The sequence below is a fragment of the Mchenga conophoros genome, linkage group LG19 (assembly GCF_057382185.1).
Source record: "Mchenga conophoros isolate Kocher_MC1m ecotype Shallow Benthic linkage group LG19, M_conophoros_male_GT1.1, whole genome shotgun sequence".
Classification (NCBI taxonomy): domain Eukaryota; kingdom Metazoa; phylum Chordata; class Actinopteri; order Cichliformes; family Cichlidae; genus Mchenga; species Mchenga conophoros.
In genome coordinates, this window is record NC_140544.1 from 11,118,730 (window position 1) to 11,144,723 (window position 25,994).

The window sequence follows — 25,994 nt, forward strand, 5'->3', positions numbered from 1 at the left end:
CTCATGAAAACAGAAGTGCAAAGAACAAGCATGGGAACAGAGATGCTATCTGCCCGTTTCCATCGGTGGAGCTGAACGCTGTGGGACGCCGTGATAAAGCACGGACAGCCTTTGGAAACACTGGGATGTAGGATGCATGATCACATGCTAAAAACTGCAGTAATCGGCACTTTGGTGAAACACTCGACAGTGTCACAACAGAGTTCGTTTGATTGGATTTTGCCAGAGCAATAATCACAGATGGCCATTCAATAGTACATCTGTAACTGTGGGCCGAGGAGGTCATTGATAGCTGGCTCGGTGAGTGGCTGTGCATGTCAGAACAGCTTACTTACAGACTGTGCACACACACGATTATCATCTAACGTCTACTTTCAGCTCTTAAAGGGAAATAAAATCTCCACTTTGAAGAGTTTCTTTCAACTTTGTAGTGTTATAAAAATATAAGACTACAAAGTTGAGATATATATATATTAGGGGTGCAACGATACACAAAATTCACAGTTCGGTTCGATACTTTGGTGTCACGGTTCGATATTTTTTCGATACAAAAAAAATGTTCATGCCTTTTTAATTTGTCATTTATTAAATTTTCACGGCACATTCCGCACCACATCTCTGTGCGTTCATCATTTGTTTGAAGCCAGCTCACCTCCTGCAACTACTTTTCCGAGAATACGTGCTTCTTTTGTGGTTCGGACTCCTGACATTTCTTTGGAGGTGGAGGAACATCACAGTAATTGCTTAAAGGAGCTTCTTCGACATCTTTAAGAGTTCTAAACAAATGTCTGTCCTCCTCCTGAAAATCTTATGTATGCAAACACGCGTTGCAACTTCATATCTTGTGCGCGTTTTTTATTTTGACAGCGAATGCGCACCTGCGGACCACTTATGTGCAGCCCTGGTTATTTAGCTCGTCATATTGCAGCCACAGAAATTCTTTTGTCCATGAAACCATAAAGCTGCACTTTCTTTTTGCCTTATAGTCTGATTTGTCATAACTTTTCCGTTTTGTGGTAAGCTTTTCTTTGGCTGTCACTTCTTCACCTTGACCTGTCTTATTTGGCTCAGCAGAACTGAAACATATATCTGCTGCTTTTACACACGCACTCACATAAGCTCAGCGATTCTCTGCGCGATCAACCTCTCACATGTTTAAGCTTGCTGCGGGAGATTTCACTTGTCATGTTTGCATAGTAAGCTAACGATTAATAAGACTATGTCAGAGGAATTGGTGTACAAATTCAAACGCGATTTCAATATGTCACATATTGACAGTGGCTCACCGATGCCAATGACATAATTACCCAGCTACATTTCCGAAAGAATGCAAAAGCATTGACATATATTTTTTCCTTCCTACGATAGGCCGACGGGCAGGGCAGAGATAGATTTTGGTAGCCCGACTGGAAAAATCGCTAGCCCCGGGACGTCGGGCTAGCGATTTTGCGAGCCCTGTATCTGATTGAGGAATCACTCATCTTTGGAAAAGAGAGTTTATTACAGAGAAATGTCTCTTTCCAAAATAAAAGCTATACTATACGCTATTCTCAACACAGACAGCATCGTCAGAAGGAAAGTTGATAAAATAAATTAAAAATTTTGTATTGTTCCATACATATGCATACCGAACCGAAAGCACTGTATCGAACGGTTCAATATCGATACGAGTATCGTTGCACCCCTAATAAAAATATATATATATATATATATATATATATATATATATATATATATATATATATATATATATATATATATATATATATATATATATATATATATATATATGCAAATGTGGCAAGGAGGCGAGCTGTTCACGCTGACAATATGGATGTTGTTCTGAGGACCCCTCAGCTCCATAACGGTCTGCTTAAATGACTCACTGCTTCTGTTTCGCCTCAGCAACAAATCGAGCGAGCGGCCAGCTGGAGACGAAGGATTTCTCTGGCCTGCGTCTACCCCGGAGGCTTTGTGTGCCCCTGTGCGCGCTGCTGCATCAGTATTCTGCCTCATACTGAAGCACATTGTCTGCTATTCACAGTAGCGCAGCACATTTTACTCTCCTTACTCCCTCATTCCTCCGCCCACGCACGCTACAGCGGTGGATGAGCGGAGGAGAGGAATCTGCGCTGTTGACTCCAGCTGCACAGCTTCATCAACCTCTGAGAAAATCATCTAACCTTACGATGACCTGCAGAAGTGATCAGCTGACCAACACCTGCAACCTCTGTGAAACAAAGTTTCCTCATTTTGGTTAAAGTGGACGTTTTTGTTCATTTTCTGTCATACGTATACACATTTATAAACTATGACAGCTGTGGAATTTTTTAATGATCCCTGTGAGCCAAACTCTTCTTTTTCCTCGTTGGATTTGGATGATGTCAGAGAGAAAGGATATCCTTTATATAGAAGCTCCACCCACCTGCCTTTCAAACCATCTTCTTACAGAATAGAGTAGCATGTCTATTGTCATTGTACATGTACAACGAAAGAAAAGAGCAAAACAAGACGGTGGTCTTTCAGGACGAGGTGCTAATAGGAAGTGGATGATTCTTCAACTCAGCTCTCTTCCTCAGTGTGTCTATTGTCCTGTCCCTCATCTCCCCTCACCCAGTTGCAGCAGATAGCCCCGCCCCTCCATGAGCCTGTTAAAATGGAGTTTTTTCTTCCCACAGTCACCGAATGCTTGCTCATAGGGAGTTTTGATTGCTCAGGTTTTGTAGGGCCTGTTGTTGTGATTTGGCACTATGTACATAGAATTGAACTGACCAACTGAGCTAACCGGCCCATGAAAACAACACTTTCCACCATGTTTACCAGTTTAAGCATCGAGGAAGCGGACACATGCAAATCACATATGAAGTACGAGGATTTGTTGACTTTACTTTCAGGAGGTGGGGGAGGAAAGTCTTCCATGTCCATGCTTACTGCTCTTCTCCTGCTAAAGCTCTTCAGACATCAGCACGCAGAGGCTCAGTTACACCAACGCACATTCCTACAGGAGAAAAGGACAAATGTCGTTACAGTCAGTTCAAGGAGGCTCATACAACAGAAAAAAAGAGGCCGAGTTTGGCATTTCTAGGTCAGCATATGTGAGCCAGTCGGTCCACAAAAGACCAACCACTTGTTATTCAATGTTACTTAAAGCGGCAGACAGCAGCGTGGCTGTGTTGTCACGGTCTGCTACCTTTTGTATCAACATCTGATTCTGAACCAAAGCGAATTCAGACAAATGAAGAGTGAGAGAAAACAAAGGAAACACTTGTAGAGCTCCCAGGGAGAGCTGATGCTGGCGTGTGTTTATGTGTGCCCGGCATTGTCATATGCTAATGCTGCGTGTGTGTGTGTGTGTGTGTGTGATGCCATGGTATGCACAGCCTGTGCTACAATTGTAATGGACACATCACACCCTGCTGCGTGTCCACGAGGAAAACAGAAGCTGTGGAGCTTTGCAGCTAAAGCAAAGTTCATGCAAAGCAGGATTCAGCTTAGATTTGAACTCATTTCTTTGGTTTCAAATACATTCAGAATGCATTACACGAGCAGACTATCAAAAACTCACTTTAACGCTCCAGGATGTGAAATATGTGCTGCTGTAAATTAAAACCCAGGCAGGTTATCATGCAGAGGCACAGGTCAGTGTTGCACTTCTGTCTCAAACAGCAATTATCAGCCACACATTTTGGTCCTTATTAGCATGCTGAGGCAGGAGACCTTTGGACCTGCATGAACATAAGAGGCGTTACATTCCTGAGCAGCACAGGGTTCCTGTCTGATGTGCAGCTTTTATCCAGAGGTGACAGTTTCTGTCAAACAAAGCTGAGCTATTTACTGGACATCTTCAGCTCACTACTGTGCACAAGGACAGATGACAGTGTGGTGACATCATGCTGTGGCATAAAGCAGGCATTGTAGCGCTGTGTGTGCACCATTCTCTATCCATGCAATCTCCACAGCCAGCGTAGCTTCACAGCAGTCTGCTTCTGACTAAGACAAACGTGCAGCAGAACAGAAAACAAGAAGGATAACTCATTCTGAGTCTCAAAGCTTGTTTTGTCTAGAAATAATGTGAAATCCTCTCGTGTTGTCCTCCACTCTGTTCACTGGGCACAAGGCCAGGAGAGAGGATCTGTCTGCTACGGCTAACAGTGCTAACACAGACAGGTAGGCTGCACTGAGCCTGAGGAGGCCCTAGCTTCATAATGGAGTACAAAGAGACAGGCAGATGCAGCTGCAGCATTAACATATCTTACATCTGTCCATCTTCAGGCTCTACTGTGCTGAAGAACAGTGATATATAATGTTTGTGTTTGATCTTTTTTTAATTATCATGGTATGAAATATTTTTCTTAGACTGAATAAAATCATATTAGCAATTGTCACTCATGTAGGGCTGCCACAATTTTTTGATAGTCGATTATTTTTGCGATTAGTCGACTAATCGCAAAAATAATCGGCTGTAGCTCAGGTGGCAGAGCAGGTCAGCCACTAATCAGAAGGTCGGTGGTTCGATCCCAGGCTGCATCCTGGCTGCATGCCAAATATCCTTGGGCAAGATACTAACCCCGTGTTTGCCTACTGGTGGTGGTCAGAGGGCCCGGTGGCGCCTGTGTCCGGCAGCCTCGCCTCTGTCAGCGCGCCCCAGGGCAGCTGTGGCTACAATGTAGCTTGCTATCGCCAGTGTGTGAATGTGTGTGTGAATGGGTGAATGACTGAATGTAGTGTAAAGCGCTTTGGGGTCCTATGGACTAGAAAAGCGCTATACAAATGCAGGCCATTTACCATTTAATCACATCATCATCCATTGGACGTAAAACGAACAGCTTATTGCACAAGCAGCACCTGCTCTTATATAACTATCATTAGCTTACAGCTTTAAGTGTTTAAGGTCTGTGCTAACTAAAAATAAAGACAAGATGGTAGTTTATTAAATTTTAATGAAATTTGCAGATTGTTTCGGTGAAGTTTAATAAACTCCTTGCTATCTAAAATATAACAGGACACCGGAGTAAATTCTCGAGCATCTCACACTTCTGATAATCAGCTGTCTGCTTGACATTTATTCAGCTGTGTAAAAACTTTAATCTCAGCCAAACCGATTTACTCAGGAACAAATAAAATACTAAAAAAAAGCCAAACAATAACATTTTCAAGTTACGGTATCTAAGTGACTTATATATGTTTAACCTGAGTAGCGAAAGACGGCGGTGGGTTTGAAGCCAGGAGTCCGGTGTTCTCACGGCTCTAGTTAGCCTTGCCCCGGCTCGCTATCGAGCTAGTGGGTAACAGACGTCTCCGAAAACGTCGGAGCGCTTTTGAAAATATGTGGTGTCCTGATAAACTGAGCAGATATTTGAGGTTTACACAGCTACATTCTCGCTAGAAAATATGTTAAACGTTTATTTTGTGACCCAGAAAGAGTAATGTTAAAACTAACTAGCTGCCGCTATTGGTGGAAACTGAGCTGGGCTGCGCTATGAATTCTGGGACAGAGCTACTTCTTCTTCTGGGTTTAACGGCAGCTGGCATCCTTGTACATGCAGTGCTGCCATCTTCTGTTTCAGTCCGTTATTACACTCTTAAATCCTGCTACTTATTCCTGCGTCTTTTGGGATCTTACAAAGCTTCAAACGACGCGTCGACTATTAAATCAGTCGTCGACGATTTTGATAGTCGACGTAATCGTGACTAGTCGACTAATCGTGGCAGCCCTACACTCATGTAATCTCAGTGAAAATTAAAAATAAGAACAATCCAGTGTGATCAAACTGAAAACAACTAAAACTCTGAATCTTTATTTTTATTCCAGGGGCTTCGTACTTGGGTTTCCTTCCTAGTTTTGTGAGTCAGCTGTAACTGCTGTGAGCAGGTAACTACACGACAAACACGCTCGTAACTCGGCTGACACGTTTTAAAGCGAGGAACTGTCAGCCGAAGCCAAACAGAAGCTTCAAAGCGTGACTCATCTCTCCCGTTAAAAGCATTGTTTGAGGTTTAGGAAAGCAGGAAAAGGATGGAAGGGAGAGGAAAGGGACTGAAACGTGTTCTTCTTCCTCCAAAGGCACTAAAGAGAAAAGTGGTTAAAAAAAAAAACTTGTTACTGAAACAGTTTTGTTTCTCATGTTTCTGTTTATTTGTAATATGTGTGAGTGAAGCTGATCTTCTGTCGGTCAGCCTGCAGATTCCTGCATTCCTCCCTGCTCCTGTAATTACTCCCACTTTGGTCCTTCTGCTTTCTTTTGGAGGAAAACTAAACACATTTCCAAATTACACCCTGCGCTGCTTGCGGTGTAGCGTGACTTCAAATGTGGTCTTCACCAAACAAGCACCTGTCTCACCCGTGAAGATGACCTGTAGCACAAACACAACATGACATCTGCAGCTTTGGTCACCAGCTTTGGACTGAGCCACACGAGCTGAGTGTGCGTATCTCACAAACCCTCGCTGAGAGGCCAAATACAGTCACAGTAATTCATTTTTAATTGTACCGCTAATCTATTTGGTGTTTAATTAAAAGGCAGTGCATTGCTGGCTTATCTCAGAGCCGTGATTTAAGGCAGAGTGGAAGACAGCAGAAAAGGTAAAATCCTCTCCACAGTTGATGATACACTCAGCTGAGCGTGTCATTACATGCTGGGGCGGCTGAGCAATGCTGTGCAGACAGGAAAACAGTCATATGGCTTACAGCGTAATGCAGACAATTTGCTCACCTGTGTGCTCCTAATAACCTGCACATGCTACATAACAAACAGCACGTATGTTGCACACAGCAGGAGGCCGAGTGCAGAGGATTAGCTGTGACCTGTGTGTAGTGAGACAGAAACACCACAGCTGTCTTTGTCTTGATCTTAATTTTAAAATTACATTTCTATTAAATCGTGTTTCAAACATGTGAAACTCTTATAATCTTATTAACTGAAGCCACACCCAACCTGTGTCCATAGATGAGGCAGGGTTTCTTATCATGCACTAATCATCTACAGAAATCAAAGAATGACTGACTTGCATTTAAGCATGTAAGCTTTTAAACACAGATTTATTATAAAAAAGCCACTAACCCAAACACAGAGACCAATCAAAAATATGCGACGCTGAGAGCTCGGCAAGAGGTTTGCAGCCGAGTCTTCTAGTGCGCACTTAAAGACAAGTGGCATTCCACACACAGGCTGAAAGTCATAAACAAAGCCTCGGGGGGGGGGGGTGCTGGGAGAGACAGGCGCTACGGGTGTCTGAGCTTTGCTCTGCAGCTCTGGGCAGAGCATCCTTCTGTTCAGATTACTGAACACAAGATCCCAGGCCTGCAAAGAGAGGCCCAGCAGTCTTAACAAAGTACTCGAAGATGTTTGTGAGGACGTTCAGGGCGCTGCAGCTCTTCATGATCAGAATTCAAGAGTAACAGCAGAGTTAAAAGGATGCTTCTGCTTCTCACATAGGTCACCCTCATTAACACACTTTCAACACAGCTTACTTATACCTTGAACCACACGGTAAAAAATAAAGCGATGAGCATCCAGTAGAGCACCGGGGCTCACACAGTATGTGGGCCTCAACAACACCACCCACTCCAACCACAAACTCGGAGTCCTGACTGCTGGCAAGTTGAAAGCTCAGATCAGATCTGGGACCGAAGGAAATTCACAGGCACATATATCACTACCACAGTAAAGCAAGCAGTCCTCCCTACTGCTCACATGGCCCACCGTTTACTCCTCTCCAATGAATACAACCTCTCCTCACAGCAGTGCAGGATAAAACCCACATAGAACACAAGAAGATAAGTCTGGTCCCCGTCAGCTACTACTTATAATTATAATGCAGCGGCGGTCGATTGTAGGGAGTACACTTCAATAATCAGATGCATGGGGCCGCAGGACTTTGATCTGATTACAGACGTGATTTATTGGGCTTGCCATAATGATGCATCACCCCACCATACAGTATGTATGAAGCGGTCTTTTGCAGGCAGATTCTGTTTTTAATAATACAAACAGCAAACACTGACATGACTCTGCCAGCCTGGGAATCACTCAGCAAAATAAAAGACTGCATTATGTTTCAAACGTGGTGTCCATTTGAAGACAGAGACCGTAAAGTCTTGGCTGTCACTCGTAACTGGTCTCCACCCACCCAGCGAGCCACACCAAAGCTCCGAGAAGCCAACATGTCACCAAAAACACACTATTTAGTGAGCGGTGATGAGCAGCCACTCTAAGGCGTTTTTGTTAACTGGCTGGATTTCAGCTCTGAAGGAATTTTAATGTGAATAGAGCAGCTCAATCAGATTACAATAAAATGACCACAGGAAACCATGCCACTCCTGATCATCAGTGGGCTATGCATGGACTTGAAAAGGGTGGAAACAGTTCCCAAAGCCAAGAATATGAGTGACTCTTAGCTTTACTCATCCCTGGGCAGAGTCCTGAGCTACAGCTCATCTCACAGAGCACGGTGCTATCGCACAAAGGAAGGTAAAGCTCCCTAACAAGCCAGCGCTGTGTCAGTTTCTCTCGTCCACCTGCACGAGAGCAGCGGCCTTTCTTTCCCAGCTGTTGGCGAGCTATGCTGCTAATCCACGTCCCGTCTCGGTGGATGTTTGGCCGAGTTGTGGGTGGACAGTGACTCCATTAACTGCCTTTCGAAAAATGAATGGTATGCTCCTCTGCACGACCATTGTGTGCTCTGGCACCCCCGAGCTCAGTCACGGTAAACAGTAGCTGCTATTGGCAAAGCGGCGCTACAGGCTGCCCTGTCACAGTTACTTAACTAATTCCTGGTATTTCTCCATTAAAACGCACCTGTGTTCACAGACTGCTCCGAGCACAAGTGAGGACACTGAAGTCTGTGCTCTGTGTTCTCATGTTTGTGGCAAAGCTGGCTGTGATCTACAAAAGCATCTTCATAAAGGATTCTACGTGATGTACACGACATTAAGTGACAGCAGGCAGTTTAAGCACAGTAAAAACAGCCCACACTGGTGGAGCTATTAAGCATCTGTATTTACAGGCAGGCCTCTCCAGTTATTTGCCAATCAAATTACCAGCGGAGACTCTTGTGTGCAAGCATGTGCATGTGTGAGCCTTTCTTCCACCTCACCCTCGTCCTGGCTGAATGAACTGGACATGCACGACACTGGACAATACAAGCAGTGATCAAAGCATTCTTTGTATTTCTAACCATCATTGGAGATCTACCAAACCTCGGAGGGTTCCTTGAGGAACTTGACTTTTGTAGTGCAGATAGGCACCTACTAAACCTACCAAAGGCCAAACAGATGAATTAAACTGAGGTTTCACAGCCTGCTCAGACCAATCTTCCACTTGGCTGAAGCTGTGCAGGGCTTTGGCTGAGGAATGCTATGCATGACTACTTGGATCTGCAGCTCTGATTTATCCAGTTATGAATGATTTTTCGGAGTGTCAACTCCACGGGTGGTGCAGTGTTTTCAGTCCACATTTTTGTGTTCATAAAGCTGTTTGTTATCAGTTCTCTCAACCTCATCAAATCAGTCCTAAAACAGCAGTAAGATCAAAGTAAGAAGAAGAAACGTATGAAAATCTTACACGGCAGCTCAGAAACTTGGTGAATTCTTAAACAAACACAGAGGAGAGTTTGTTGATGTAATTCTTGTTCTTAAAGCAGATCGTTTCCGGATTAGGGTGCACAAATTGGCATAAATGCGCATAAAAGGCGCATTAGTGACTGTGTTATTGCAGGTATCTGACAGGGTTTGGGATCTTCTCCGTGGAAACTGACACGCCACGTTATAGCCAACATCTTCCAACACAGTTTCTGCTTCAGGCTGACATCACTGCTCACTTCACCTCACAGTTATCGGGACACATTTGTCAGGGTTATTCAGAACTTTGTAAAAAACCTACAAATGACCTCAACTTACCGTTCTGTGACGTGCTCCCAGGTGAATGACGTAATCCTTTCACAGCAAGCGTTAAACGCAAAACACTTCAGACTCCCGCACAACTTCAAACCTATCAAAACATCCACTTCTCGTCCTTTTTACTTCTCTCCCTTCGGTGCAAGCTGACTTCATCCATGAAAACCCTCTCACCCCCCGTCTCAGACGCTGATTGGCCGCCACAGCGCCACTAAGGGCTCTGATTGGCTGCGTAGAACGCCAATCAAACCTCCGCCGTCTTCTCCGGATTTTATGGGAAAGAAGTTCGAGCAAAGCGGACACGTGACGTGTGAGGTGGCTCCCCCCTCACAGCTGTCCGGAGATGATGTTGAAGGAAGTTTTTAGCTTATCCGTTAAAACCTGAACCGAAAACAACGAAGGAGGGATTTTTGTCCCCGGGAGGCACCGATGTCCACGCTGATGAAGAGGCTGGACTGCTGCTTCACGCGTGATTTACAGGAGCAGACACATAAAGTTAGAATAACGAACTCTGAGCCTTTAACGCTGAAACTTTCACTTTTTTTTAAGGACACAATGTTTTTAAGCATTTTTTTTTATAGATCCTTAAAAAATCTTGAGTAATTTCTCGTTTCTCTGACGGAGCTTTTTTTTTCATGTCTTAACTTTAAAATGAAGTATCGCAATAAGCAAAGTGACTCTTCAGACTGTAACAGATCTGTGTACGAGACAAACCTGCTGCAGCCCTGTGCTGCTGTTCAGGGGGAAATCATCCTTAAATATGCAAGAATGTGCTGACGGTTTATGGCAATGTTGAAAAAGAAATCAATTGAAAACTGGAGGTAATTATTCCCATTGCGCCACCTACAGGCAGATCCTCTGTTGCACATCTTACAGTCTAAGCTAAGCCCACCTCTTTCATTCTCCTCCCCCCTCAGCTCACACTGAGCTTCCCACCCGAAATGTAAGAGGGGGAAGGAACAGCCCTACAATAAAATCAGACATCCTCCCCTTTGAGCAAACATGTTGAATGGCTGCCAGTTAAATGTCACAGCTGCAGCATCTGCCTATCAATTTTGTTTAAAGCCTACATTACAGGTCCTTCAGTGCAACGTCACCCTCTGCTCTCCAGACCTGTGTGAACATGCCCCACTTACATGAATTTCTGGGTCACATGCAGGAGCATGGTGACAGGAGACAAAACAGAAGAAAGAGACACAATAACCAAGGAAACACTTTATTTTGAAACTCGGTAGTTTAAATGAATGCACAGTCCAACATAGATAACACAGAAGCTGTTAGTATATGGCACTGAATCAACAGGACATCTGTCCCACGGTAGTTCCCTAATTTCACAATCTAAATCTAACATGATCAGATTTATTTAAAGTGAGATCAGAGCTACAGCTAAAACAACATTTCACTCTTTACGAAGATGAAATTACTGAAGGTGTGAAAAGCAGAAAAGTTTTAATCTATTGGACTGAGGCTTCGAAGCGTTTTCCACTTTATTTAACACACAGGCAGGAAAACATCTAACGAGGGCTTCACTTATTTGCTGGGCAGCTTTTGTGCAGGCCGAGCCAAAAGGTGTTAATGTGCACGCTGTAGAAAGAAAATTACAACTATGTGCACAATTAAAATGTCTTAAAAAATTACTGAATATAACACATAATTCTGTTTCCCATGTACAATAACAACACAGGGCTATTCTGTTAATGAGAACTAAAAGCAGAGCTGTTAAAGTGGGATATTGTGGAGAAGTTGAACATTTGCAGCAAAAGACAAATAAAACCTTTCCTATGGTTTAAATACAGGAACACACACAATCGCCATTAGTATGTTTTTATAAAAATCCCACACACATAAAATAAAACTCAGTGGATTTTAGAATACACCATAAATAAAGATGGGCTGCAGGGCTGCACCAGTTTAAACCACAGTTATCAGGGTCAGAGGTTTGCTTAGTGTAAGCACTAGTTCAGTATTTTTTCAGCACAGTTAAGCCTTTGTGAAGCGGACTGCTGTGACTCAGTGTAACTCTGCCATGATACATGCTTGTTTCTCTGCTGATGCAGTCCAAACACACCAATCTGATCAACACTTAGTATCTAATAACTTCAATGAGTCAACCTATGAGAGGTCATCCTCAAACATGATCCAGTTTTACCCCACTCAGGCAGCAGAGCTGTGTAACAAAGGGTCCACTCTGGAGTTCACAGTGCTTTGATTTAGAGACACTTCATGCTCACCTCAAACTTCCCTAAACAGACGGAGCAAATTTCACTGTCAATATGTACACAATAGAAACAGCTGTGGGCCGACAACATCTACTCCCAACTCATATTTAAGTCCAGTTTAATTCTGGTCTTTATCTCAAAGCAGATTTTGCTTATTAAAGCTTTTGTTGATCTTAAACTTACTGATTTTTAATGCAGGAGCTGCTCTCATACATATTTTATACTGAAAAAAAGTAATTTATTACTTTAAAAGTGGATACTTGCAACACTTGTTAAAAGGTGTGAAATCGCACCATTGCCAACTCTTTGCTGCATCGATAATACTTGTGTGTATAATGAACCACAAAGTCCTGTTATGAGCCTGGAAAAACCCAGACAGTAATACCAGAGTCCTGAAATAAAACGAAATCGAAATAAAAGCTGTGCAGTGAAAGATTCTGTTTCACACTCTGTTGTGATCATATGTAAACCTTTGTCAGGAGCAAAGTCTCTTTATGCCCTTTTTCCACTAGCACCTACACAACTCAATTACTTAGTTTAAAGGGTTTCCATTAGGTGAGTTTGTGAGGAGCTGAGTCAGACCAAAAATGTGACATTGGGAGACTTCATGCCACCGATTGGCCAGGGAGTGATGTCACTGGATGAGTCATGAAAGCGACTCCTTCACAAGAATCAAATCTGCCATTTTTCAAACCCAACAACGAAGGAAATGGAGACACAAACTTCTTTTACCTGAAGTCTGACAAGAAAACGCAGACTGGGACTTTCTGCCCACCTTGCTATGATGACCCCGCCCACATTGAGGTACTACACAATTGTAAAAACTGAGTAGAGTTGAGCTGAGGTGGTGCTAGAGGAAAAGATGCGTTACAGAACAAAGGACTAGAGAGCCCAAGGGGCTTAAAAAGAAGTCCCAGTCTAACAAACGTAGAATTTAAAACAAGCATCCATCAAAAGTCAGCTCCCACTCAGTCTCAAATAATAAAATAAAAAGCCATAACTGAAACAGGAAATGACACCGATGATACTCCTTAACTGGCATGAGGTTTTCCAGAAGCCTCAGGCTGACCGTCGGTGGTGCCGTTCAGTGGGATCGCCTTGTTGCCAAAGTTCCAGTCCACAGGATTAAGAAGCTGCATTGTCTTCTTGTGGGTCCATATGGGGTTGAGGATAAGTGTGAGCAAAGTGAGGCCGGTGAAGAAGAGTATTAGCGGGGGCAGGGGCGCATGGGTCCACAGCTCCACCCGGTGGGTCAAGGTTACCCACCACATGTAGTAAGTGAGTACCATTCGACAGTGAAACATGTGAATCATCACCCACTGGTTGGCTTTCCAGAACAGAGTGCATGCCCAGCCAGCCTGTCAGGGGAGACACAATCTGTCAGACACCTTCTCTTTACTTCACATTCATGCAAAATCTGTTCAGTAAACCAGTGAGCAGAAGGAACAGAGAAAACTGTGGTTAGTGCTTCAGGTTTTTGTTGTTTTTAAAAGGGAACTTCCTCTTTCTAAGAACGTTCTGGTACAGTGAACATAATCACAAGGTGCACAAGACCCAGGAGGAAGCAAAACTTACAAGTCAAGCAAAAGGTCAAGCCAGTGAGATGCTACAGAAAGCCGGGCCTGGAATTACCAAAGATTACGTACAAATACAAGTCCGGAGAATGAGATGAAAGGTACGTGCATGTGACACGATCATGCTTACCTTCAGCAGCATCCAGGATATACAGGTGAATGGCGTGCTCATCTCCAGCAGGAGGGTGACCATGGGCAGGAAGTGGCCCAGGGAATCCCACACCACCGCCCCCACGTATCCCGACAGGGCGAAGAAATGGTGCGTGGCCAGTGGGAGGTCGAATGACCAAAATACCACACTGGAGGCGTGAAGTGCAACATTCTCAAATGCAAAAAAGCCCGTGGCTGTGAGCACGTTAAACCATGACCAGTCTTCCTGGCCCCTCACTTTGTCTCTGGTGATTGAGGAGTCTTCAGTGAGGGCCCGGAGACCGGCTACTGTACTCTGGATCCCAAACACTGCCCGGGTGGCAGCAAGGTTCCAAAAAACCTTTTCTTTGGCCAGCAGGGACTTGTAGGTCTGGCACAGAGACACGGACAGGAGGTGACAGAAGAGGAACACTACAGTATAGAAGCAGAAGCCAAGGCCGATGAGCTGGAGGCGATAGTCCCATAAGAAGTACTCTGCACTGGGCTGGGAGAGGCGGCCGGTGTGCTGCTCGGAGGCCATGGCGCTTTACGGAGGATCACCGAACCTGAGCGCGGGGAGGGTCACCTGAAGGTGGAGCTGCTAGGAGCATGGTGTGTGTGGCCCACCTGCAACAGACAGACAACACACCATCCATTAACGCAGCACTGTGCCTGTGAAAACACTCCACGAAGCCGTGGACCTCGGTACACACGGATCATTTTATTTAAACTCTATGTAAGCCTTCAATCTGTGTTCATTTCATCCGCCGGTGACAAACTTTCACTACAGAGTTCTTCGAAAGAAGAGTCAGAGAAAAGTTCGATGTTAACATCGCGACATATCTCACAGAATATTTAAAAATGATTAAATCTAAAGCAGTTTACTTACTAACTAACACAGAAACGTGTAACTTACCGGACAGAAGCGTTTCCAGGGAGTACAGCGTCCCTCTGTAACCGATAGTACCCCCAAACAGGAAAACTCACATCATACGACTCCAATTTGGTCATGTGACATCCACACAGGAAGTCCAGCCTCGCTGTACTTTGCAGACATCCCATTGGTCAGCGCTGATCAGCCGTAGAATCCCATTGGTTGCCTCTTATTTATATTTTCTGTCTGGAAACAGCCTCTTTAATATTAATCACGATTATCTATTATTACGACCGGATTCCTGTAGAAGAAGTCGCAAGATTCACCTGAATAAACCGCTTAACAAATAGTAAGATAAACAAATAAACCCTCACAGTAATAAATAATATAGTCATGTCAATAAAATGCAACTTTCTGCTAAAAAAAAAGAGAGTAATAAACGTGTGCACAGAACTGCATTTTTAACTATTAGAGGTGTGCTACTAGAACATGGCATGTGTGTCTATCTCCGTCCAGCAGAGGGAGCCCTTGCATTGTGAGATTCAAATGAAGTGGCCTCGCTTACATTTTTCGTGGTTTTGTTTTTGAGGAGTTGATGTGCTAAAGCTTTGATTTATTTTATTTCACTGTATTATTAATGTGTTTTATTTTCATTTGTTGCAAGAGCCGTTTAACAAATAGGAGCGGACCTTGTGTTCTACTCTCACTGGACTCTTTCTCAGCTTCCTCTCAGGTTTACTGGGTAAGACAAATTACCCATTGTTGTTTACCTGGCAAAGAGCTCATAGGTCAGAATTCTGCAGGAATGAAAAGCATTAAAAACATGTAATATCCAGCATATCTTTGCCTGACTTCGACCTTTATGGCCATTACAAGGTCTTTGAAACATTTGGACACGGATCATCTGAAGTTTAGAGTACTGATACTGTACCAGTGGTCGCATTCTTGCAGACAGTCAGCCTGCAGATCTGTAGAATTTATGGATGCTGCCATTGCTCCATTGGTGCATGAAATGCATTACAAGAATATAACCTGCAAATTTTAAAATGTAGCCATGCTGGGATATAGATTATGTCAATGCTGAATATAGAACTCTTTAGTGCCAGAAGCATTATGTGGGTTGCTTTAAAGAATGGTGTTCAAGGGTAAGCTGAACACATGGGCACTGTCGACTCGCATCAAGAAGCACCTGTGTGATGTTGCGTTTTCTCTCCAAAGGCGTGCATGGGGTCAGGTTAATTGCTGGTTCTAAATTGGCTGTAGGTGTGACCGTGAGCTTGAAGGGTTGTCATCCTCTGCGCGCTAGCCCAGCGACAGACTGACAACCTTTCCACGGTGGACCCTGTGACAGCTGGGGTAGGCCTCGGCTCCCCCGTGACCCTGAATTGGATAAGATTGATTTATAGTAAGCTGACGCACGCTGATCGCTTTTGTTAGATGTGAAAAAACAAAAGCCAGTTCATTCAGTTATTCTTTTATATAAATGCCAGTTCTTTGGTGAACCTCCTGACACACTATGAACATCGGAAAGTAAGTGCACCAATTTCTTTGACTGATGATTCAGAGCTACACTTCATCTTTATTTCACTGCTATTTTCGTTAGCGGGCCACAGATCTAAAATGCATGAAATGTCAAGAGCAGTTTGATGAATTCGTTTAGCTCCCCTCCGGTGAGAGAAAATCCCTCCGCTGGAAGTACAGTTACTGTTAGGAAAGGCATCAGAAAGCTGTAATTCTGGCATACCCACTCCAGTGGATTAAATGCAGTGTCATGTATAATGTCTAAGTTTACGTGAATACTTTTGCTGTGATGATCACAACAGCAGCGAGTTACTGTTCAAAGTAAAAAGGACCACAAAGACAAACTTGTCTCAAACTTTTTCTCAAAAAATTTAATTGCAGAATTATTTACACTGAGTGAACTAAGCAATGATCAACGAGTCAAATAGGCAAAATCTCCCAACAGCTCTGAAAGAATGGAGGAAAATGCATATGGTATAATAATAATACAAAATAAATTAACGATAAGGTAACTTGCACTGAAAGAACGCGCCTTGAGAGATGCACGTGTGGCAGACTTAAATAAATACATAACAAATGTACATCAGTGTGACAGTGTCATAATTCTTAAAAACAAGAATAAATAAGCCTACATTCAAAATCAGTAGTTTTTTTTGCATGCCATCATATCAGCTTAGAAAGGAACCATAACAAAGTGAGAATAACAGCAAAACATGAGCAAGTGCAGAAAATAGTTGTTTCAATGAAGCATATATTTTATATTTATATATCTATATATATATTTCTTTACAAATAATGAATATTTGGCATTATATTCATCCTTCCTATAGATATGATATACAAGAGATGAAAATAGTTTTAGCTAAACAACTACCTTTTTTCATTTTGTCTAGTAATTATAGAGTTGTTTCACATTCCAACTTCTAGGAAGTGTTGTATCAGTGTGTTTCTTTCCATGGCACGATTACCAAAAAGTCCCCTTGAAATAGTTCACGTCATGGGTTCTAGAGTTTAAAGCGCAAATACAGTCGTACCAGAAGTGAGGCCACAGAATGTGTAGATACAAGCTCAAACCGCATGTTTGGAGATGGGTCGGCGACGGCAGTCATGGTTTGATTACGTAAAACTAATGTGCAGTAAGAACTTTACAGTTTGCTGGATAAGTCAAAGACATTGCACTTGCAGTTGGCCGCTGCTCTCCTGGCACTGAATACAGCATTGTTGAAATTTTGTACGCTCGGGGTTCACACGAGGTTTCAGCGGGCCACCTAAAGGAAAGCGCTGCAACTGCATCCTCAAAAGAAGACTCCCTTGGCGCTCACAGTATCGGATTCATGCTGCGCGTCATCCAGAAGGATTCAGCGCAGAATAAGCGCTACAGTCGGCTTCGAGGGAATACAAGATCGCTCTGTGAAAAAGAGTTCATGTGAGAATGCGTTTACACCTCAAAAGAAACGGTGTCATCGATGGAAAACGATTTTCACTGGGAGACAAAACCCAGCCGTCAGAGCAGCGAGGTTTGTCTGTGGGGGGATGAGGGAGGGATGATTTCTGCACAGTTCTTATCTCTAAATGCATCTGTAAATTTACTCACACTCGTCTCCTTATTGCCCTTTTCCATCTCCCCTGGTTCCTTCAAGGTCCGACTAGAAAAAAAGGCCTCCTGGCAAATTATGCGATGCGTCTTAAAGGTGCAAATGAAATGCTTGAAACTGAATCAGGTGGCGGTTATACTACGTTTTTCACGGCCCTGCTCGAGATACGTAAGGGAGAAACTCCTCAGTCGTTTCAGCCTCAGCCCAGCAGAAACATGTAGTGCTGATGCTTAAGTTCTACAGTGCAGGCCACAATTCAGCAATACATTTATCAACACAAGCTTTGAAGGGCCTTAGAGGCAGTTTGCTTGATCTCACCAAGGACCCAAAATCTTACATAAGCTGCTTTGCTTAGTCAAAGAGAGGCTAAAAATGACCCGGCGCAGCAGCGAGCGATCCTCACATGAACAGCCTTCCAGCTACAGAACAGCACACAGCACCAGCAGTTTGGGCCTCAGCGCCGAGCTCTCGTCTCCTCTAAGCCAGCATATGTCAACCCGAGTCTGTCTCTCTGCCGTCTGTCTGCCACTGTGGCAACAGCAGGGGAACGTCCCCGCTCTGCCAACTGCCTGGCATCGCACACCCAGACGCTTTCCAGATACCCACTGTCTCACTATTAAAGCTCCCTGCCTCTGCAATGAAAAACCCAACAGAATTCGAGCTCGCCGTGTTTTCTTGTTTCATTATTGAAACGCTGTCACTCCATCGCAGACTTTGGTTACCTGGTCATTCTGTAATGTGTTGTCTGAGGTTTGCTACAAGAAGTTTGGCAGATGAGGAATGTGTCATACATGGTAGCTTGAAAACAAGTGTGAATCCCACGTATGCTCGGAGTTTGTCTTCAAGGATGCGTATGGTTCAAAAAATACTCCGTTTACTCAAAAGTACAATTCGCAGGAGCAAAAAGTAAATCAAGGTATCTAAAATACAATTTATCAAACAGCTGATGGCACGGCGATGGCGTGTAGATCTGTGTGGGGGTGCGGCGGGCGATGGAGGTCAGGCCACAGCTGGGTAGTAATAGGAAAATGACGCGCAGACCTTAGATTGACTTAGAGTCAGCATTGTGCTACAAAAACAAGATCCACGCTCACACATCAGCAACAGACACACACACACACTATTCAAATCCAGGGACTTTGTTTTTTTACTGCTATCATATGATTCATATCCCTGAACCCACCCATAATGAAGCCAGGCACTCGGGCACAATTAGTCATAAAAATAGATTTTTAAAGTGATGTACCGTTCAGTGGACAGCGCATTATTTCGACTTGATTATTTGTCTAGTACTGTACTGATTAAATAAAAAGCAGCACCATTTAGTGGGTTGATTATCCCAAAGGTTTTACTAATAGACTTCAGTCTTTAGGTCAATGATTTGACAGCAACATCAGCAACACAGTGGAGCGAACGTCGAAATCACCGGCACCAAAGTTTCATAATTAAGCAGCAGAATTTTAGCGTTTTGCTCAGAATGAATTTATGAGGAACACAATCACGGACCAGGATTGGATCAAACCAGCTATTACTTCACTGATTACAATAGTTTTACTGGTGTGTATTGCGCCCGTACAGATTGACAGCAAACTATTTTGAGTCGTGGACCCCTGGAGGTCCCCGAACCACACTTTGAAAACCCCAGACCTCTGTAACAGTTGCATATATAGATGTAGGTGATCTTTAGCTTTTGTTTGTGTGGAATTTAGGATTGTGCAAATCTCCATTCACTACTTAAAATTGGCATCGGTGTGCACAGCCCGTTCTTTCTGTTCAGCAGGGCTCTTGCAGAGTTTTAGCTATTTGAGACTTGCTGCTTGCATCCCTCTGGAAAAGCCTTTGCCCCAATTTCATTTCATTATTCCCCATCTTTTCCTAAAGGGTGTCAGCCACAGGGAGACTTCAAACTACACTGAACTTTTCAAGAAATGGGAAAAATTACAAAGTACTTCATAGATTAAAGAAGCGCGTATGCAGATATTTTGTTTATGTTTTGACATTTTTCTCTCCATCACTCCTCATTAACTGTGGCTGAGGGTGCAACTTGAAAGGGCCTGACAGAAGCATGGTGGATGAAAAGACGGCCGTGCGGCGTAGAGTGTGTGCGCGATCAAAATGACTGCATGTGTGCAACAAATCCAGAGGAGTCAAGAGCAAAAGAAAGGGCGGAAAACAGTGGAGACGCAGTGGGGAAACACGATGAATATTCATCCCACTCACAATTCAAAAATACAACAGTACTATTGTGAACTGGGGTATGTACATTTCCCTTGGAAATACAGAGAACTGTAATAAGTGCATAAGTGCATTTGTCTACACATTTCAATCTAAGGAGTTACAGACACTTTCATACTGGTTTCTACTGCATTGACATGATGAACGTGTTGGCACAAGACTTGCATGTTTTCAGCTTCAAGTAAATGTCGATATCTGAAAGTTGGCAACGTGAGATATATAGGAAAGATGTTTGAAATGTGCGCGTTGATGAGCTGATGTCATTCTTCCACCAATCCAGCCCATGAAGAATGTTTGACTACAACCAGATTGGGTAGAAAGCTGCATTTTTCAACACTGACCAGTCCAGAGCTTATTTAGGGCTGCCTGAATAACCTTGGATGTGTAACCAGTGCCACATGCACACAGTTGAGGTATTTCAAGCATTGGCACTTTGCAAAGACTTGAACTTACAACAATTTAGTGATACTTAGCTTCTTATTCCCCAAAAGAAAAGAAATCATAAGGTAATTTTCAAATGATCAAAAAGTATCGAAGGGCTACTAACTTTAACCGTTTTTGAACAACTTGAAATAAATAAATCTCTCATTTACTCTTTTAGCTCAAAGGCCTGGTTGCTGGTAGGTTCTCAAAGCTGCACTTTTTAAATGGCACTTTGCAAATGCTGAAAAACTACAGATGTATCCATCCAGGACACTGGATGAGAGAGCTTGTAGGTCGGGTGTCATGAGAGTGAGCTAAGGAGAAACCCAAGCGACTCATGTCAGACATACATTTCTGCTAACACTCGCTCTGGATGCAGGAGTATAGCCTTGGCGCATCCTACAGTCCGCTGGGGTTTTGGCGATGGGCACTGAGGATGGCTATCAGATCAGACGACAGATGGATAAAGGAAGAGTAGAGAGATTAGCAGTCTAGAAAAAGGCTAGTTTTAAAGTTTTGTTTGAAATAGGGAGACACGTTAGCCCCTGACCCGATCCTCTCAAAGTCTAGTCTGAGCCTCTGGAATATAGATCTCGATGCTGTCCGCTCGCTCCGAGGCTGAGTTTTGCCGGAAAGAGGCCGCCCGCTTGGCTGCCATGAGCCGTCGGCGGGCTTCCTGCCGGTGCCGATCTGGGAGGTCCAGGGATTTCTCCCTCGTCATTGCACTCTTCTGTCGAATTGTCTTCTTTGGTACGGGAGCTGGTGCCTTTAGAAAGAAGAGAGAAAGATTAAAATGCAATTTTGCGATTTATTAGAAAATCCTTTTTGTTTGCTCCACATTTTTTTAAGAATCAGTCTGCAAGCAGTGAGTCCTCACCTTCTTCTCTGGGCTATCCACAGGCCTCCAGTTGTTGTTCTTGATCTGCTGCAGCTGGTCAAATTTTATGGTGACGTCATCGATGGAGAGCTGCAGCAGGTCCCAGAACCCAGCCAGGTCCTGAGAGGTGGGTCGCGGCATGGCACTGGGGTCCTACGCAGCACGGGCACAAGAGGAAAGATCAAATACTCTTAAGAGTGTTCAAATGGTGAGGTAGATACTATAATGTAACACCGCACATGTGGGCCACCCTGCTTACTGCACTTCAGCTCCAGTCCACTAGATGTCCTCGTCATATTCAAAACTAGTGATTGAAACGAGGGGCAACAGCTTGTGTTGGAGAGCGGTCCCGTCATTCGTTCATGAATGGGGCCTGAAATACTAAGCCGACTTTGTCGGTGCAGACCTATTCATCACTTGATATCTGAAATGAAAGGAACATCCGACTGAAAGGTGCCTCATTGTCTCAGTAACTGCTGCAGGTTAATGAGTCATGGGTTTGAGTTTACCGTGTGCTGGTCCCTCTTTCTTTCATTAAATTAGCTTCTTCCTTCTTCCAAGCTGAATATTCTTGCGAAGGCTTTTCATGATAAGGAAGCACAACCTGCGTACGCCTGAACAGAATTTCTGAGCTGATTTTATGTGTTGATCGCCGCCAACGAGGACCCGGGTACACAGGTTTGTGCTCTAGGACAATAACGTCTAAAAAACATGATCATGAGAGGCTCTTAAACTGATGCAGGGAGAAAAAAGATTGATGGTCTTGAGGTAAATGTGTGCATATTATTAACCTTTGTTCATTACAAATTCTAATTTAATTGCAAATTTCTTTATTCCCAAATCCAACGCAGAAATGCGATTAGAAACAGGCTCTCTTAGGAGGCTTTGTTTGATTTCAGGGCTTGATGGTGTGGAGCACAACACTGTCACAGCTCAGGCTGCAGCACACCCTGCACTGTATTCAGGATTTTGTTTTTATTCATATATTTCCATCCATGTTTTACTTTATAACTTCAACTATTTCAGCTCCATGGTTTCATAAACTTTGCACCGACCAAACATCTGTGCTGTGACTCGACAACCAGAGATGGTCAAGCTCTAAAACATTATGACATTTGAAGCGTGCAGCAGAGTAGATGTAGTTTTTTATATGATGGGGGCTTGTTATTTAAGTTTTGAAGTTCCCAACTCATTTGGTTTCTTGTGCATTAAGTAATCAGATAATTATTTTTAGCCAAACAAACAGCAAGGAGTCGCTAAAAGGATCTCAAAAATATCATCTTTGGCCCCAAGTGTAGAAATTCATTAACCAATTAAAATGTTATTTCTTCAGCTCTTTCCTAAAGTTGTATCTGTTGCAACATCACACACAGATATTAAACTTACAGTATTGCTAATCATACTTTGCTTACTGTGACTCCATAGGGGTTACATTCGGCTTTGATATTTGTACAGTATTATGAGATTAGCATAATTCTCCTTCATAAAGCAAGCCATTTGAAAAAAACAAAAACCCTAAGATTTCAAACATGAGTGTCCACCATGTGAGGAATGCCAGAAACAGAATTCACTCCTGTTATCTCTAATTACTGAGAGATGGACTCAGAACTCCATCAGCTTTATTCTGACCTCTGTGCCTGTGATGTTCGCCAAACTCCAAAGTCTCAAGGCTTCAAATATTCAGAGCTGGCAGATTTGGAAGGAGTCGGTGAGTTTTAAGCTTCGGCTGTGCCTGTGTGTGCTTCAAATCCTGGAAATTCTCCCAGAGAAGCACTCTGTGCACACCGTTCGTTTTAATTCAGGCTTCCTAAATGTTGATTGAGACGTTAAAGAAAAGCAGGCTCCTAAAACAAGATGAGACATCCTTTTAAGTTTCTCATTTGTGGACATTTCACAAACCAAGGCGGTGTATGAAATATTGTTTCATATGGATTTATGGCATGGTCAAGGTTGCTGGTTTGTTGAGTAAACATTCATAACACCGTCTCCTTCAGGAGGAAATAGTACCTGGCCTCTACCTACCTACCTACCTATCTAACTGTATGCCAGGTGTGAGGGAGACATCAACTCACAGAAGGTAAGACAGTTGCAGAGAAGCCAGCTGAATAGTAGGAATAAGATACAAACCATCAATGCATATACCCTACCGGTCATCAGATAAACAGCTGGAATAATAAGATGCCCACAAGAGGAGGAGATGTCACAAATGTCAAGACATGAAACCCCTCATTCAGCATGGAGGTTTTCACCCAAAGTCCAACATCAAGACACTCCATGAGCTACAGAAAGTGGGAGGGCATGGATCACTGAGTGTCAGAGCCACAATACAGTATGAAACTTGGAGCACTCACAAGGGCTGCTCCATGAGAGCCTCAGGCAGCTAAAGACAGACGGTGATGCGGAACAGGAGGTGGAAGTGTATTGGATGACCAAGCCCCTGCATGGGATATATCTGCACCATCTACCTACATCTGTACCATCGACAGACAGGGGAAGCGGCTGACTAAAGAAATCCTACCAGTGGCTAGAAAAGGCCAGCTCAAAGGACAGCACAGAGGCTTGGATCACGTCAGCAAAGGAACGGGCCCCGAGATCCAGAACCATGGAGGCAGGAGCTACCACAGCCAATAGGACGCAAGTTACAGACTGTGCAAAGGTTCCCTGGAGACGATCCAGGACATAGCAGGATGCAAGCCATACACTTAGAGGCAAAACCAGTGGCTGTGATAGTGCTGAGGAACATCTGTGCCACACGCACTGCTGGTGTCTCAGATCCATTTCAATAGGAGCCTGGTTCTACCATTACTTCCTCTGTTCCAGGATAAAGCTGCATCACACACACACACACGCATGTATTGTTTTATTTCAGAATGCTCAGGTCACATATAAATGCGCCGAATAGCTATTGATTCTCAATGTTGCACTTTTCCACAATCAATGACATTTTCAGGCAGTTGGATTCAGTTTGTTAGCACCAGCTAAAGTATTAAACGTGTATTGAAGGTTGAAGAACAAAGTGTGGAACTGTTTCTAATGACAAAAGTTCATTCTACAGCACGATCAATATTTTGAGTCTAACACCTTTGTGCCAGATGTAGCTGTGTCATTCTAATTTCTCTCTCTCTTACCTTCAAGCACAGATGTGGTAGGCTGGATCACATGCAGTGTGGATGGTCATGTTATTTGTGTGCTGCAGTTAATGTCACCTACATGTGAGTTATGATGTAAACAGCAGTTTTATTTGTTCTTTACCTACAGACTTTAATAAAATCACATCTTACCAGGTTTTGCTGACACAGCCAGTAGAATTGCTGGAATTTCTGAGACATGAGCAGCTGAGCACTTCCCACTGCACTTCGGATTTTCCCTAGAACTGAATGACACGCAGCATATCAAACAGAGCACATGCAAACTGTTAATTCTGCTCAAAGGATCAGAGATTCACTCACTCTCCTCTGACAGGTCATTCTCTTCAGCTTCTGCCTCCATCTCCTTACACCAGCCCTCCATCCTCTTTGTTTCATTGTGGAGCAACTGCATGAACCAGCTCCCGTCCCTCCGCAGGGAAGGGGACGCCCTCCCCGACTCGCCCGGCGAAGCCGCGTTCTCCCGCGGGGAGGGGGGTTCTAGCTGCCAGGTTGTTTCGCTGGTGGTCTCCCGGGGACTGGGGGGTTCAGCAGGGGTACGATAATCCTCCCGGTAGCTGAAGAGCCCCTGGGTGCGCACGGTCCGCACTGCCCCGTACTGGGTAGGTGTGCTGGGCTCTGAGTGACGCTGGAATCCCCCACCAAACTGCAGGCCTTTGTCCTCCATGGTGGGAAAGCCCTCCAACTCCAGGTCGGCCTGCACAGCTGCAGTCACGCTGTTGGAGCGTTTGAACCTTCCCTGTCTGACGGGCGAAGAGATTAACCCTCCTGCCATCCTTTAAAAAACTCACACCCATCACCCTAGGGACCATTCTCAGCCACGCCATAAAAAGACCATATATCCATATTTTATTCCACTTTAAATTAGCCAACCTTGTAAAACTACTTCTCCCTGAAATATTCATGTAAAGTTTTAATTATATTTTCGTTGTTTTAACCCTTCAAATCCCAGTGTTATTACATGAGCGCCCTGTGTTATAAGCCCCAAAAACCAAAAAACGAAACTAAATATTTCCACAAAAAACCAGTTGAAGTAATATGTGATTGTCATTATAAGTAGGCCTTTAGATGGACCAAAGATTGGCACCAACATACATTTTGACCTGCCATTATTTTTTTTGCATTTTTTTTGCAATTTAAAAATTAAAACTTCAAGGCCCTGAGTCTTCATTGACATCCAAGAAAAGAAGAAAAAATAAAATCATATGATGATAATTTGGGGTTGAAAAATAGCGTTTATAATGGAAGTCAATGGGCAGAAAATGGTCCCCAGGGTGATGGGTGTGGGGATTTCTGCTGCTCAGCCATTTTAGGCTGATTTAAGGAATTCACACTGGAATATTAACATTGACAGGTAAAAACTATCCTGTGGCAAGTTTGGTTATATTCCACTGAACACAGTGGAAATGGCAGCCATTTAACACATAGCAGTGGCACAAAAAGGTCCCAAGAAGGCAGGAAGGTTAAAGGCACGGGTGAATGTACACATGCCAAAATGACGAATAA

At 43.6% G+C, this 25,994-nt stretch overlaps 3 protein-coding genes across 6 annotated transcripts in view; all 3 read right to left on the reverse strand.

Moving 5' to 3' along the window:
- arhgef10 (Rho guanine nucleotide exchange factor (GEF) 10) overlaps positions 1-10,192 on the reverse strand; it is a 45,344-nt gene extending 35,152 nt beyond the window's left edge. The window contains exons 1-2 of one of the 3 annotated variants that reach the window (XM_085258285.1): positions 9,899-10,192; positions 2,889-2,998 (exon numbers count right to left, since the gene is read on the reverse strand). In XM_085258285.1, coding sequence (XP_085114411.1) covers positions 2,889-2,925 — 37 coding nt within the window. In that variant the 5' untranslated portion in view covers positions 2,926-2,998; positions 9,899-10,192. The remainder of the gene's footprint in view (positions 1-2,888; positions 2,999-9,898) is intronic. The other 2 variants (XM_085258284.1, XM_085258286.1) reach the window with 2 other exon arrangements.
- Positions 10,193-11,095: 903 nt separating this feature from the next.
- Positions 11,096-14,888, reverse strand: cln8 (CLN8 transmembrane ER and ERGIC protein). Its single transcript, XM_085257814.1, has 3 exons — positions 14,734-14,888; positions 13,819-14,444; positions 11,096-13,472 (listed from the first exon to the last, which is right to left on the reverse strand). Exons 2-3 carry the CDS (start codon positions 14,356-14,358, stop codon positions 13,146-13,148), a joined length of 867 nt encoding a protein of 288 aa, XP_085113940.1. The 5' UTR covers positions 14,359-14,444; positions 14,734-14,888; the 3' UTR covers positions 11,096-13,145.
- Positions 14,889-16,593: 1,705 nt separating this feature from the next.
- Positions 16,594-25,994, reverse strand: part of dlgap2a (discs, large (Drosophila) homolog-associated protein 2a) — a 135,492-nt gene continuing 126,091 nt past the window's right edge. For both annotated transcript variants that reach the window (XM_085258350.1, XM_085258353.1), the window contains exons 10-13: positions 24,792-25,231; positions 24,624-24,715; positions 21,343-21,495; positions 16,594-21,231 (exon numbers count right to left, since the gene is read on the reverse strand). In XM_085258350.1, coding sequence (XP_085114476.1) covers positions 21,025-21,231; positions 21,343-21,495; positions 24,624-24,715; positions 24,792-25,231 — 892 coding nt within the window. In that variant the 3' untranslated portion in view covers positions 16,594-21,024. The remainder of the gene's footprint in view (positions 21,232-21,342; positions 21,496-24,623; positions 24,716-24,791; positions 25,232-25,994) is intronic.

What these genes read in the sequence shown, in the direction of transcription:
- cln8 (XM_085257814.1), bottom strand. Translation starts at nt 14,358, where the DNA reads ATGGCCTCCGAGCAGCACACCGGCCGCCTCTCCCAGCCCAGTGCAGAG. An exon ending in TATCCTGGATGCTGCTGAAG is followed by an intron (nt 13,473 to 13,818) that starts GTAAGCATGATC and finishes CTCCCCTGACAG; the next exon opens with GCTGGCTGGGCATGCACTCT.